Genomic DNA, 16846 nt, shown 5'->3' with positions numbered 1-16846 from the left:
GAGAAAATAAATTAGATTTAGAAATCTGGCAGAGAAGCAGATCTGTTTTGCACAATAAATTTCAAGTAGGTTTGTGTGTAAAGGATCGCTTTGAACTCCATGTGTGCAACCTGCTGTGGAGCTGCTTAAAGCTCTCTTGGACATAAAATGGCAAAGATTTGGGGAATGTTTCACACTGTCCTAGTTTTTTTTTTTTTTTTTTTTTTTTTTTCCTTGTGGTTACAAATCCCTCACTGAACACTTCTAAACCCTATGTGGAAAGAAATAAATGCAACAGAGATGACCTTTTTGTTTGTTTGTTCTTTTACATGAACATATAGATAATATATTACTTATTTGTGATTTTTACCTCTTGATCTCAAAGTATATTACAAAGAAGGAAAATATTACAAACTCCCCCGCTGCTACTAGCCCACCTCCCAGCCCTCTAAACAAACAAACAAACAACAACAAAAAAGAAAACACAAGGAATAGGTAAGTGATTTTTTCAACCAATAGGTCAGTGATGGAGCCAGAGTAAGAATAAAGGTCATTAGGGCTCCAGTCTCACTGCCTATTTATCATCCATGCTGCATCTTTCTCACACTGTTTCTGTGTGCATGTATATGTACCCTCGATATATCTGCATGTGACAGTGATCTGTCTTTTGCAAGGGGTACAGTCATGTTTTTATATTAATCTGAAGGTCCTTCTTGTTTCAATCTTATGTATAGGAGACCAAAGCCATTAAGCCCTACTCTGTATCCGTTACTGCGCAAGTCTTTGTTTCAAGTGAAAATAACAGCTCTAAGCAATACAAAATCTAAAGCTTAAATATGAAATTTAAATTTTCAGTTACAGTCAAAATACGAAAAGAAAAATAAATAAATAAAAACCACCAACCTGTTAATTCTACTCAGATTTTTTTGCATGCTTACATTTAGAAATTTATAAACACCTCACTGAAACTGGGCCATAAATTCCAGTTCAAAGTGTATTGGAATAGTTCATATAACACTGACTTATTCTGAATAATTGACTTATTCTTTACTCAGATAACTCATTTGTCTTCTGTATAAAACTCAGGCAGAAATGATTTCAATGATTTCAAGTATCATTACTTGGTCTGTTTATTAAATTGAGAATTGTTTGGCAAATGGTAGCATTTAGTAAGCATCACATTATAAACGCATGGAAGGTAAAGTAGACTTTAGGTGAAAGGATATTTTTTATTTTGCTTTACAAAGATTATATGTAAGACAGTTGAGCTAATTGTAACAGACATAAATATTTGGAGTATATAAAGGTAGTAATGATATTTAGTCTGGGGGGGGGAGGGCTTGGTGGTGGTTGTATTTTCTTGTTTGATTGGGTTTTGTTTTGTATAGTTTTTAGTATTGTTTTTTTTGTTGTTGTTGTTGTTTTTTTGTTTGTTTTTGTTTTTTCTCCCAAGAATCTTTGTGTGCAGCATACAAAAAGAAAAAAAAAATCAGTTAATAAAAAATGAGCTAAAAAAATTGTATTTTTAATGTCAGTAATATGAGCCACTGAAGACTAAATACAGGAGAACAGAAATATTATGATATTGCAAGAAAAGAATATTTCTTACCACTATTCTATGTAGCTTATAATAAAGTTTCTGTGCTATCAAGTGAGCATTGCATTTCACACTTTATGGTACACAGGCATTAAGCTGAGTGAATATCATTTTCCTTCACACATTTAAAATTCTTATCCATGCTTTATTTATCATTAAATAAATACAACAAAATTTTCTGTTTTGATAAAGATTCCAATTGTAATATTAGGATGTGTTAACTTCCTGTACCACTCTACTACCTTAATCTACATTTATACCTACCAGAAAGTGTTTCTTTTAATGGCCACTCTACAGGGAATTCAATCCATCTGTCTCCATTAAGAGAAAGAGGAAGTGTTTTATTTATAGTCAGGCTAAAGGTATCCAGGGTGGATGTGTTCTGCATTTTAAAATGATGAAGAGACAACTGTGATATGCTGTTTTCCAAACTCTGGAGTCCAAGTCTCACTTTATAAACCATCCCCAAATCAGATGGTAAATATATCTAGGAAGCAACAAAACTACGAGTTAGTGTCCAAAAATAAACATAGATACATGTGTAGGAGAGAGGAAGTTTTCTTCTCGGGGATCAGCACTGACCTAGCCCCATTTGCATCAGTACTAGTTCTGTAAGTCCCACCGAGTTCCAAAGCAGCACAACCAGGTTGACTTTAGGCACTTATGGAAAAAAATTAACTTTATACTCCAGGTGCATTCATTATAATTATTCTATCAAATTCAAATTGCACACTACACTGGTATTTAAATGTAAATACTTGATGTCATTTAAATTGATAGGCATTATTAAATATGACAATTTGTTAACATTAAAAAAAAAAGAATATACTTGATCATCATGAACTTGAGAAATCCAAAACTTAAAAATGAAGTATGCAACCCAAAATTTCAATTCTGCTTTTCTTGATTATTTAAAGAATAATATCTGCAATATTTTCAGCATGTATATGATTATCTTTCTTTAAAAGGAAAATCAAAGAATATGCAAATATAGACAAATCTATATATTATTTTACATCGTATGTTATTTGGTTCTTAGCCTGATGTTCCACTTTGTTTTCCATGGAAACCGGATTTGACTTGCCGTTGCTTCCATAAAAAACCATAACCAACTTGGATATATTTTCTGACAACTTTTCAAAGTCTTTTTTTGTTTCTTCTTGATGTTTTGTGAAATAAATTCTCCATCTGCCTTCTGAACAAATAAAATAAGGAAAATAAAATGAAAAAAAAAAAAAGATTAGAAGGTGTTCCTAATTTCATATGTTAACCAAGGCACCTGAGGTAATATTCCTAAAATGTGTCTTAGTTTAAATGGGGAGCATTTAAGCGTAGATCAGCTCGGTAAGTATGTTGACATTTCTTACTATCACAGAAGGGAAACTAATGTCAGCACCAGTAAATGTAATGCCATATTGTGATGAAAATATTTTCATATTATTATTTCAAAACTGATGAATAAGTCAGTAGATGCAATTGTGAGAGCTATACCTGAATTCATGTGCTCTTTTCCTAAAGGCCAGGCAGAAGTGCTCTTCCTCTCCTGAATTTCTAATTAAAAAAGATTGAAGACCAAATTAATACTTTTGTAAAACCATGTCTAAATGATAATAAATGTCTGCATGCCTACCGAGGCAAATGACTAAGTATAGTATCATTTAAATTGATTTAACTAGGCAGTGTACAATGTAATTTTCTACTTAAACACCATCTCCTACATATTAGTATATTTAAAGAACTGATTCTACAGCTAGCACTTTACTATGGAATGGTTGTAACCTCCAAGATTCAAGTATTTTTCATTTTAAAACATTTCTGTTTCATTTATACAATTTATGCTCAGAACTAATGGGATGCTTTTAATGCCCATTTTAGGAGCTGATGTTCCTCCCACTGACAGCATCTCCCATTGGTTTCAGTGGGACTTGTTAAAGACCAAAACTACTATTGGTATAGATGAATTGGTATATCCATTGGTACGGACAGTATAGACCAAAGTCTTCTTTCAACCACTTTCAACCAAGCTTAGATTTGCCACTTATTGTATAAAAAAAAAAAAAAAAAAAAAAAAAAAAAAAAAAACAACAACAACAACAAAAAAACTCACAGAAAATAAATACAATACAATACAATACAATACAATAATCTTCTACCATATAAATGTATTCTTGGAGAAATAATCAAAAGCTTTTTTTTTTTTTCCCTTCTATTTTCTTTGTGTGTGTGTGTAAAACCATATTGTATAACCTTATATAATTATATAATGACATGCTCTACTGAAATGTTTTATACCATAACTTGTTTATAGAAGCAAATCACATAGGTGCATTCTTCAGTTTGGAATGAATTTCTTAACAAATGATAGTTTCAAAACAATACTGACCTGTGGCATTCAGAGTTACTGAGTTACTTTTTCCATCACGTCTGTCTTTAAGCCATGTTTGAGCCATGAACAATGTTTCTTTCCCAGCAGCTGCTGACTCTTTCACAGTAATCTTCTCCAGAAGCCAGTCAGAGCCTTTTCCTTTCTCAACCACCATCTTTTGCAGAGTCCCGATATCTACTGCTTCTACTCGAAAAACATCTACCTAGAATATTCAGAATCAAAATGACAAAAGACATGAATAGAGGAACAGAATGATCAAACTAAGTTAACACTGTATTTTGAAATATGAAAGTGAGAGGAAAATCAGGATTTTTTTTTCCCGGTAATTCAATATATACCGACAGAACCAGAGATGACAAGTTTAAAGACACAAAGCTCCTGCATTAAGCAGGACTCCCTCAGTGATTCTGTAATCTACTGCTAAAACAATTCCACCTCCAGACCAATCCACTGCTCATGCTCATTTCTTGAGAGATTTTCCTTACCAAATTTCACATTTAAAGATGTGGAACACCATTTTAAACTTCTTACTTTCTTACTATTCTTACTTTCAATAAGGTAGAGTAGCCATGTTTCCCTTTTGAGGGATGAAATGCAGGGAATAAGAATGGCAGAAATAACATTTTATTCTCTGAGGAAAGAATGACAAACTTGGTCCCAGATTTGAATTAATATAGGATTAGTTATAATAATTATTATATATGATAATATATATATATAATTAGTTATAATAATAATTGAATTTAATGAGAGTATTAGAAAAAGCTTATAAGCTTAGGTTAGTTATAATATTCCTTATATGTCAAAAAGTCCACTATCTTTTGTTTACTTTTTTAATGTTGATAACACTCATGAAGGATCCCTAAAGAAAATGTTGAGCTGTCAGATATTAAATATTGCCACAATATGTGATTTTGGCTGATTGTGTCTCACACCTACTTTCTCAGCTGGAAAGAAGAGATTAATTTCTTGGCATAGAGATCTTCCAAATGCTTTGCTTTGTAGAGTTATGAATTACCATCTCATTTCTATTAAGGTTCATAACTGGTAAAAACTAGTATTTTTTGTGATGGAATATGCTACATGATTTATTTATAAATATGTTTTTGAGGAGATATGATCACAATAATGATAACTGAATTCTATGAAGTCTTTGTCTAATTCACCCTGAAGATGCTTGTCCAGACCAACATGGTAACAATCTTTATTCAAAGGATTATACAGAGACTAAACAGAGAAAAACTGACCTCTTGCACCATCAGCAAGAAGTTCCAGGTGAAGAACTGATGAAAGATTTGAGCAGCCTGATCAGCTTGCAACATAATCACAGCATCACAGAATGGTTGTGGTTGGAAGACCTCCAGGAGGGAGATTTCACAACCTCTCTGAGCAACCTGTGCCACTATTCAGTCACCCAGTACTCCAGGTGCAGCCTCACCAACTCTGAGTAGACAGCAAGGATCATCACTCTTGACCTGCTGGTGATACTTTGCTTAATACTGCCAAGAATGAGACCCTCCATGAGTTAAAACATTGAGTTTGAAAATGCAGATATAAATATATAAATATAAAAAATAGATAAAGGCACATATATACATATATATATATAAATAAACCACAGAAAAATTGCAAACTTTTTTTCTTCAGATACATTCTTGTTGGGAAAGCTTTAACTTTTTTTTTTTTTTTTCCTATTTTTTCATTAATATATACATGTAAACATGTATGTTTGGGAACAATGTCTTTAATAGTTTCCTAAAAATAATTGCTAACCTGATGTTGACTTACTCAGTGGCTTCGTCTAGACTGAAAAACAGTGTTATTCAAAAGCTGCTATGGTGCATCATCTAACCATCAGTTTTTACTAAGTCATCTCTGTGTTATCGTGTGAAAGGAAAATGAGAACAGCAAGCTGACAATGATTTTAAGGAAAAAGTGTTAAACAGGCACTTGAATTGCTGTACTTCCTTATGATGACTCAAGGTTATCAGCTGCTCAGGGAATTTAGACTGGCAAAATTGTAAGATGGAAATGAAGGTTTTCAGGATAGTGATGCACTTCAGCAGCAGAGCAAAAGGGCTGAAATTTTAGATAGAATGTGAGACCTTAAGGAAAGAGGCTCCTCTATATTTTCCATAGTTAAGTCAAAAAAAGCAGCATTTAGTGTCAACACCACAATTATGTATTATTATCTACTGGATTTATTTGATGACTAAATACACTAATCTGAATTCTGAATTTACCTTAATTGTGACACGAGTTTCATCACTGTTTTATTTTGTCTTTAACTGTATCGGTAAAGGTACAGCATTATGCTTGAAAAAGCATATTCAGTAAGTGTAGGCTTGCTACACTTAAAAAATAAACTGTATTAAAAATACACAAAGATGGAACATCACAGAATCACAGAAGGGTCGAGGTTGGAAGGGACCTCTGGAGGTCATGAAGTCCAAGATCCCTACCAAGCAGGGTCACCTAAAGCACAGGGTCACATCCAAATGGGTTTTGGTTATCTCCAGAGAAGACTCCATAGCCTCTCTGGGCAAACTGCTCCAGTGCTCTGTCACCCTCACAGTAAAAAACTGTTTTCTCATACTCTGCTGGAATTTCTTTTGTTTCAGTTTGTGCCTAACATGGGTAAAAAACGGGTGAAAATCACAGATAAAAACAAGAAAGAAGAATACAGACCTGTCTGATAATAAAGAAAAATTTTAAGTCTCCAAATGTGAAAATGTATATTAAAAATACTCCTCTCTTCTTGCAAATGGTGATCTTATATTAATACAAAGTACAAGAATTATTTTATTGGAAACATATGAAGAAGTTTCTGTCAGATTAGAATACTTGTTAAAATAGAATTCTTTTTAAGAGAAAAGAGTTATCTACATGATGACTAATTTAGTGACACTACCATCACCATCTCCAAAAAATCTGTTGTCAGTGATCCACTTTTGGAAAGGAGAGAGACTTAGGAATAAAGAAACATACAGAGAATATTCTGCAAACTGCTAGACTTGTGCTATCTCTTATCTCCTAAAATGTAGGCTAGTTGAGTTTGACTTGCACTCTGCTTGACTGTTAGTAAACTCTACTTGCACTCTGCTTGACTGTTAGTAAACTTTATTAAACTAGAAATTTCTTCACACAGTATTGGCTAAAGTATTTGTACACTGATATCTCTAGTGTGCATCTGAAACCATTTAATAACTCAGGTGCAGCACATACTTTGGGTTATTCATAACCTAATCCAGCCACAGATAACACAAATTTTATATTGGCAATGTATGAAAGATATATTTTGGCTGAATAACCATCTGTGAAAACTCAACGTTCAGTTTGCAGTAGACATACTACCTCAGCATTTGCCAATGTTTAATCTAAAAGTGTCTATTTTGAAGCATGTAAAATCTCAGAAATCCATGGTAAAATCTGCAGAAAATTCACCCATCTAATAAATTACAAGCTGAAAAATTATTAACTAGATTGGGAATTGTGACAACGGGGGTAAATGCACCTCACAGACAAGATTACTTTTTCTCTTCATGTGTTGTCAAGAGTCAAAAAAAAAAAAAAAAAAAAAGTTAGTTGAAAAAAAGCAGCAACTATGATTGTTAGATAGATGAACAATTTGCTAGAGCTGATTTATTCACCAAACTTAATCCACTTTTTGTAAACTGTCTGCAAAGTGACAGATTATGACATATATTTCATTACAATTTTAACAAATTCAATCATTATTAATAATTTAGCTAATATTTTTGTAGGCTTCATTTCAGACCATGGAATACTCATAAATAATAAGAAATATATGAATTGTTGACAGGTCTTGTATGTCACACAGTACTTTCTCTCTTATCTGATTTACAGGTGGGGGCCTCTTAAATCACTGGAGGCTTAAATCTTTTGCAAAAAGGGAAAGAGAAAGAGAGAACATAGAAGACAGGGAAACATACAGAATATTAAAACTTTTTAATTTTACCTTTGAGAAAAATGTTAATTGTTTTTATAGCTACTACTAGCAAATTGCATTTGATTGGAAAAAAAAAAAAAAAAAAAAAAGCATGTTAAATGTTGATAAACATATTTTCTAATTCATAAGAGCTTATATGGAATTTTCTCAGAATAGACTTGAAACTATTTGTGTGTACATATAGTCCACTAAATTTTCTTAAGAAGCGCTGCCTGGAAAAAGAAATATATTTTCCAAGACTAAGCAGCTGAAACTGGCAATGTAAGAGCCTACATCATATATCCTTTGTGACCCAGAAAAACTCCTCTCAAAAAAACAGAATTGACACTTTTTTATATTTTAAATAAGAATATAAACATTGAAAAAATCCTTAAAAAGAATCATGCAAGCAACCTTTTCAAACTAACTCGAGTTTAATTTTCATTAACTCATATTCAGATTTTTAATTGTTTCTTTTTATCCCTGGACCCATGTTCTGATCATTTAATTTCAATCTATGACCCAGTTTGGCTTTATTCATTGATCTTCAATGTCAATGCTGGCAACATATCAGTAGCAGTTGCAATAGCTCTTGTAACAGAAGATGCACTTGAACAGTCACTATGCAATATTTACCTTTAAAAATGCCAATCATTTTATAGGCTCAGTATTAAGAGCTGGTGGTTGGTTAATGATGATATTCCCAGCAGAACTGAAAATGGCAAGTCAAGACACACCATATGCTTAATTTCATCAACCTGTATGCACAAGTGATTTCCCATACTGCTAATGTTACTATCATTTTAATAGGCTTTTATTGGAAAAGGAGATAGTGTCTAGATAAAGGACCTTTTCTATTAAGCTTAGCAAACCTATTGATTTGCTGCCTAATTATTTTGATCTCACTTGTTAATCTGGAGAAACTCCACAGAAGTCAAACGAGTTTTAGCACTGGGAGGCAAGATAAAAGCCCCTGTAACACTGAGCCAGAATCAGGAAGTGTCTGAACATTCCTGTACAGGAGACAAATTAGAAAAATAACTTGTGCTGATACATCACTTTTCAGATTCCGGTCACATCATCTCTTCCAGTTGTGCTAACTGAACTTTACCACCCAGTCCCAATTGCTTGTACATCACTGCTTTCTCTTAAACAGAGATTATCACCTTTTTAGCTGTGCAGCTACAACCACAAAACCAGATTGTGTTGAGCCAAATTTTATCAAGATATACCTAGTGGAAAAGCCCAAACTATTAATAACATTAATTGCTTAAACTAAAAAATGCTTGAATATATGTCACTTTGCCAGCAGACTCAAGGGGTGGAAACATGGGGTGGTAAGCAGTAGCAATGGAAAGCACTGGTAGCAGTAGTATCTTCACCCAGATCAGTGGAAGGATGAACAATAACCTTGACACTAACTGAACAGTAACTCTGACACTTGTAATCTGTGCTCTGTACAAAAGTTTCTTTAAAAGCAGGGGATTCCACATATCTGAAAAATCCAAACCTGTGACATTTTTGCAAACATTTTTTTTTCTTTTACATTAAATTCTCATCCAGAAATTTATTAAAAACTTTATGTTTATATAAAAAAGTAAAAATTACAATGAACGCATAATCAGAGTTTTCTGATACCTTACAATTATCATGGTTCATCCATTTTCACAGGATTAGTTGAGAGTAAATGAAAGAATAGGGGCTGTAAATATAAATAATTAAATAAAATTAATACCTGCCCTGGAACTGACCTTATGTTAATTTGCATAGTATAACTGGAGTAGAATCTTTTTGAAACAAATATTTTATACATAGAGCAGCAATAGGAATAAGAAAGAATAGTGGTACATTATAATAATCAGCAGCTATAACAATTCAACTAGGTTGTAAAAGGCATTTCAATCAGGCTTCAAGTACAGTACACTTAATAAAATGCAGAATGACTGCTACAGAAAATGGTATCATCAGCCACATCCAAATCTGTGAACACACATTATATTACACCAAAGAAATTAAAATAAAAATACATACAGACATGAAAAAGATCACTTTGAACAAAGTCAGACTCATATGGATCTGATGCAGCCTGATTGTTGGACTGATTTAATAACAGTCTAGGTTTGAGATCTGGTTTGACAGGTAAAGAGAACAGAAATGATATAATTTTCCTTAATTTTAATAACCCACTTGATTGTATAATGTTTTGGTTACAACACCACACTCCAACATTCTATTGACTCTCATGTGGGCATAAGCTGGCTGAAAACCGGACTCTAAAGCATCTAAATGGTACATCTCCAAGTGCAGCTGTAAATGGGGAATATTTTCAGGTAGATGTACAGTCGTGAGGCAAGTTCATAACCTGTGCTCTTTAATGTTTTCATGATCTAGTTGGAGGTAAAGAAGATTTTAGAGATGATGTAAAAACAATTGCTATTTATGACACTTGAAGAAGTAGAGTGTTAAACTGAAGAGTCCTCTGAAAAGATTTGTGGGAGTTAATAAATCACTGGAAAGCCTGCCTTCCAGTGAATCAAACAGCCTAATCTATTTAAGTTGTCAAAGACAAGCATAGGGATTTGCTTATTGTCATAAAAACTGTCAAAGACATCAGAAATTTGGTGCAAGAGAGCTATCCAGGCTGAGTCAAAACTGTGACAAAATCCAGTGCCTAAGAAGTTAAAGCTTGACAAATTTAGACACAAAATAGCGTGAATCTTTAAAAAAGGATATCTAAGCTTTGAAACAACTTTTCAAATAGATGAGCCCTTCATCACTAGAAGCTGTTAACACTGAATTAGATATTTTTTCTAAACTATTTAACTTACATTAAAGTAAATTCAGTTCTTGTTGCACTGAGGAGGAGTGGTTAAATACTTTGTTTGCTGAAAACTGCAGGCTTGGGTTGAGCCGACTCTTTTAAAATTCGTGATAAATCATGATAATAATCTCAGCTGTATTTTATTCAAAATTATTTTTTTTTATTAGTAAAAATTAATGAAATAAATGCACCATAGAATTCACTCACCTATTTTTTTGCTATCTAAAGTAAGTATTTGTAAGACAATTAACTTCCCCATAGTTTTGAGAAAGCAGAAGGTACCCCCTGGGAATAACTCATTAAATTTTTAAGATAAATATCCAAAAACAAACAAGAAGGAAAGAAGGAAAGAAGGAAAGAAGGAAAGAAGGAAAGAAGGAAAGAAGGAAGGAAGGAAGGAAGGAAGGAAGGAAGGAAGGAAGGAAGGAAGGAAGGAAGGAAGGAAGGAAGGAAGGAAGGAAGGAAGGAAGGAAGGAAGGAAGGAAGGAAGGAAGGAAGGAAGGAAGGAAGGAAGGAAACCACCTCCTGGAAGCTCCTACTTCACTTCATTTCTGCAGAATAAACTCACACCATCATGTTAGAATGAATGTGTACAATATAGGCAATTAAGGTTCTGAGATGTATTTCATCTTTAAAATTGTAATATTTATTTTGCAGCTCTATATAGACAGAGATCAGCCCCTCAAGTAATTAATTTTAGAGAAAATTAATTTTTTCTACTTTCTAATTTTTGGCAGCATATCTTTATATTTTTTCTTGTCTTGCAATAATTCATCAAAAAAACAAAACTGTTATTCACACAGCTCTAATCTACTGCTCTGTTTTACCGTAGAATACCCTGAATTGAACAGGACCTATAAGGATCACTGAGTCCAGCTTCTGGCTCCACTCAGGACCAACCAAAACTCAGACCATATGTCTGAGAGTATTGTCTGAACACTTTTTGAACTCCAGCAGCCTTGGTGTCATGACCACTTACGTGGGAAGCCTGTTCCAGTAACCGACCACCCTCCCGGTGAAGAACCTTTTCCCTTCCCACCCCTCCGCTCCCTTCATGAGGAACTTGTAGACCATGATAAGGTCTCTCCTCAGTCTCCTCTTCACCAGGCTGAACAAACAAAAAGTTACCTCACCCACTCTTCATACGTCTTGCCCTCTAGACACTTCACCATCTTCATAACCCTCCTTTGGACACTCTCTAAATAGTTTTGTCCTTCTTATCTGGTGGTGCCCAAAACTGCACACACTACTTGAGGTGACGCCACACCAGTGCAAAGCAGAGTGGGACAATCACTCCCCTTTGACCAGCTAGCAATGCCATGCTTGATGCACCCCAGGGTACAGTTGGCCCTTTGGGCTGACAGAGCACACTGTTGACTCATGTTCAACTTGCCATTGATCAAAACCATCAGATTCCTTTCCACAGGGCTGCTCCCCAGCCTCTCATTACACAGTCTGTCTATATATAGTCTATATATGTATAGGATTGCCCTATCCCAGGTGCAGAATCTGTAGACAAACTGTGTGATTGCAATGGTATGTTCTATGCGAACCTCCTACAAGTTTATTACTAACTGACTGCAATTACTGACTATGAAATACCATCCTGGAGGTATTGTTAAGAACCACACATGGCTCAAATATTTACCACTGTCTCCTAGGCTTATATAATGCTTTAGTTATGTTTTTTTCTTCTGTTTTTTCTCCTCACTGTTTCTGACAAACTCCACCAGTCTCTCTTCAGTATAATGGTAGTTCATATTTTCCTAGTTTCCATCTGTATAAATCTTCTGCTCACTGACCAGGCCATTTTATTGTTTGCTTCTGTATCTTGGCCAGCAGCCTGTCACTATGATTAATACATTTGGATCAATGGCATTTTGCAATTGTTTAATCATTATGTCAGGTACACTTTCCATAAGAGAATGGTTTATCTGCATTTGTACAATAACAGTATTCATGATGTGATGTGTACACTGCAGACAAATATTGACTTCTTTATAGTGGCCACAGTACACTGTCCCTCATTCATGCCCTTTTTAGTGTATTCTGTCACTCAGGGATTTTTTTACAGAAGTAATTTTTAAAATTGCCAATGCTTAATCTGTGAGTATGGAAACTGAACACCAACAGTCACCTCTCACTGACAATTTTTGTATGTGCTGCAGTTACCATGGTACCAACCTGAGCAGTTGATGTCTAAATATAGGGCAGGATAAAGGATATATCTTTTCAACAACTAATAGAATGAAGTAAAAATTCACAAAGATTTTACTCTTTCACTAACATAGAGTACTTAATACTGTCCACTTTCATCAAACAGAGATTAAAACACTTAAATATCAATCATAACATATTCAGTGCAGTTTACGAACTTTGATTGAATTGATATGAAAAAAGCCACATTCTCAAAGAGGAAATTTATGTGTAACTCACAGCCATACGACAGAACATACAGCAAGTCTATCAAAGACCACATAAAAGAAGCAGAAAGAATTTCATTAGCTGCAAAACGTTGGGTGCCAGAAGCAATGTAGAGATATGTTAAGGCTGAGATGATTTCACACAGCTGGGTCTAGATTTTTACAAAATGTCTTCACTGAGCATACTTGGTTCAAGAAAGTGTTTGTAGCAGGTAACATTTATCAGAACTGAACTGACTCATGAAGTATGAATAAATAGTATTAGGAATTCATGAAACCTGAACTGCATGAAGAAGTGCAATGAGATTGCTTTGTCTAAATTTGTAGTTTTTAGGAGAACATCAGACAAGGCATCAATGTCATAGCAATTTGAAAGAATACAGCTCTTGCAGCACTTGGCCTCATACTTATTTTTCTAAATGGATCACCAGAAGCTCAGCTGTCTTGGTGACAGTGTTACTTTCTCTGACGTGGGGTGAGCCACAAGAAGTTTACTGGTGAATGAATAATTTCATGCATAGTACTTTATCTAACAGTTCTCCAATGGTTTTACAGATGTAAAGACTTTAGAAAGACACAAAGAAACTTTTCAGATGTAAGAAGAGAATTAATTCTTTAACTATCATGTAATTGAGCTCATGTAAACAAAAGACCTGCTAAATGAGAGAAGTATACCTCCAACCCTCTGCAAGGTCTTCTGAATATTTAAACATTTCTTGCATTTCTGCATTGCTAAGCTGTTGTTTGTAGCAGCCCTGACATTCTGTGGGACTAACACCATATTTCGATGTGATTTCTAACAGAAACACTGTTCCAGTTCACTAGCTGTTACTGTGTAGTCAGGGGAAAAATTATTGCAAGGAAAAGCACATTTTAAAATGTCAGAACAACTGTTAAGATTCAGAATGCAAATTCCATGTCTGTTATATGCCAAAATCCCCTAAACCACCAAGTCCAGATTCTCTGACTGCAGGGGTGCTCAGCACAATATGTGATTGGGCTGGTACAGAAAGAGACATTCTACACTTGAGAGTCTTTTTGGAGATTACTTATAATGGGAAGAAAACATTGGGAAATTTCCAAAACCCACCATGAAGAAAATGCTGCAAAGGCAGGAGTCTTGCTTGCAGAAACAATTTAGTCTTTGTCAATTAACCAAATACGTTCATTTTCACTGAACAAGGAGTAAACTGAGATTTAGAATTATAAGTTTTCTCTATTAATTATCTACAAGTAATTTCTTTTTTGGCCCTAAAATATTCCTATGCTAATATCTACTTATAAGCATAATACTATGTCGCATTCACATACTGCTCCTATAAAATGCCAAATATGGAAACAAGAGATGGGTACATGCCAGCTCTGCCTCTTACTCTGTAAAAAAAGTAAAATTCTGTGCCATACAGGAGTATAAGCAAACACCATAAAAACATCCTTCAGATTATCTTCGTAGTTAATCTCTTTTCTACTAGGCAACATTTCTGCATGTGCATCCCTGGTCTCTTTTGATTAAAAACTTAAGTGTACACTCATAGTGCACATTTAAGGAAAAATCCAATAAAACTTACATTAAACTCACTACTCCATGACAGCAAAAGTACAGTAGCTCTAACATCCAATGACTCAAACATAGTTTACCGATAAACCTTAATATGAATTTCAAAATTAGGGAAGACAAACTTTTTCTTTTCAAACTTCTGCCTTTTCAAAATTGAGAACCCTCATCCACAAGCATTTAGTCCCTTAAAAATAAAGATTTAAACTCTGTCACTTTTCTTATGAATAATCATTTCAAGTGGGTCTAACCCAGCAAGGTAATGACCCCTTTCAACTCTCACTGAATTCATGAAACTGGGAATAGTTAGGAACTGAGCCACTCCTAACCTTACATATCATGCCTCTGCTTTGGTTATCAATCTAAGCTGATTTCCAAACTTGCATCCTTAGAGAAACTGTCATTCATTTGGCAGCTGACACCTGCAGAAGGAAATAGTTTGATATAATATGACACTTCTAATTCAAAAGACTACCACAATCACAGTATTCACTGAGAGCTCACAAAGGTAGAATGGTGCACAAGCTGTAAGGAAAATAGCACTCTTTCTAGTAAAATATGTTCTGCATTTCTGGTTATGAGATATTAGTGTTTTCTTTCTAAATTTTAGCTATTCCATTTGAATTTTTCTGTAACTGATGTACATTTCATTATTATTATTATTATTATTATTATTATTATTATTATTATTATTATTATTATTATTATTATTATTACTACAGTTGCTTTACCTTCAAATTTGTTTTAAAATAAAGGTCTGCAGAAAATGCAAACATTTTGTTAACCCCACATTTAAAAACTGTAGTGAACTTTTTTGCTGAAAATTTCGCCCCCTTTATCCAGGGTTTTGCATCAAAGACATGCTTTCTGCTGTAAATCTGCCCACATTTCTACAGAACTTTTACTATCTAAATGCTCTCTAATTTATGCTTATACTGACAATGCTACAGTCAAATACATCTGTATCAGATATGCTGGTCTTTGGTCTACATCTGTGAGCTGAGAGACTCCCTCCTGCTCTGTAAGGAAATTACTCTCTTAGCAGACTTCTGAAATCTGTGGAGCGCAGTGGCTGCCTGTCTGCAGAAGGAGCAAGAGCCAGAATGAGTGGCAGCAAGCAGGCAGAAGCCATGGAAAGGAGCCTCAGCCCGGAGACTAGCAAGGGAAGAAAACAGGTATTAAAGTCTCTATCACTTTATTCTTTATTGTCAAGCAAATAGGCAAGAAAGCCACTAGTGTATAACTGAAGGCCTTCGATATTTGCAACATTTAACCTAAAAGTACTTGATATAGTCACATTACTACTTTTAAGTATTATTAGCATCAGTTGCATAAACATCAGTATTTTCCTCTTAAAATACGTATATAGATATTCACACACAGATAGACTTACTATCTCAAAGCATTACAAACTGGACTTTGTAGACTCTATGGACTCAATGGACTCCCATTGTGAATTGGACTGGGCTATAAAAGTGCAAAATATCATACATAAATGATAAGTATACCTTTCCTTTAGTGAAATTATCATCTCCTTTTCTGACTAATTTTCGTCTGCCAGTATCTCCCAAAATGCCTTGCAGTGTGACATACACATCTGCGTCTGTTCCTGAGCCAGAAGATGCTCCCGTGGTGATGTAGAGAACATAGCTTTTCACTATTGGGAAAAAGAGATTAAAAGTTTAACAAAGCTTAATCAGATTTTAAAAATATGTTATTGAATAAACTATCTATTTAATAAACTATCTACTTATTAAATAAACTATTTATTTAAATATATAAATATATATTTATATATATTATATGTATTTATATATATAAATATATATTTATATATATATATATAAATAACTATGCTATTTTAATAAACTAAAAAAATACTATCATGTTCTTAGTTTTTGATCCTGCCCAAAGAGATCAAATGGTCAAATAATATTGCAATGCCTAGAAAAACACAGAAGCATTGTAATAAAAAATTATGAACCACTATAATAACAAATAATGAGCCAAATAGTTTGTGAGTGGGCCTGAAATAATGGAAGAAGAGAAAATGAAAAGTAAAACAGAGATTGCAAATTATTATAAAAAAATGTAAATAATACTCTACTGCATACTTGCATACACTGAAATAAATAA

The 16846-nt window shown here is 33.9% G+C and overlaps 1 protein-coding gene across 1 annotated transcript in view; it reads right to left on the bottom strand.

Annotated features, from left to right (window-relative positions):
• The window catches only part of RP1 (RP1 axonemal microtubule associated), a 217825-nt gene that overhangs the window by 15236 nt on the left and 185743 nt on the right, over positions 1-16846 (bottom strand). The window contains exons 49-53 of the mRNA XM_084509394.1: positions 16219-16367; positions 3960-4164; positions 3068-3127; positions 2593-2771; positions 1841-2063 (exon numbers count right to left, since the gene is read on the bottom strand). Coding sequence (XP_084365520.1) covers positions 1841-2063; positions 2593-2771; positions 3068-3127; positions 3960-4164; positions 16219-16367 — 816 coding nt within the window. The remainder of the gene's footprint in view (positions 1-1840; positions 2064-2592; positions 2772-3067; positions 3128-3959; positions 4165-16218; positions 16368-16846) is intronic.

This window comes from Aythya ferina (assembly GCF_964211825.1).
Source record: "Aythya ferina genome assembly, chromosome: 2".
Lineage (NCBI taxonomy): Eukaryota > Metazoa > Chordata > Aves > Anseriformes > Anatidae > Aythya > Aythya ferina.
The sequence above is the reverse complement of the archived record's forward strand: the minus strand, read 5'-3'. Positions and strand labels throughout refer to the sequence as shown.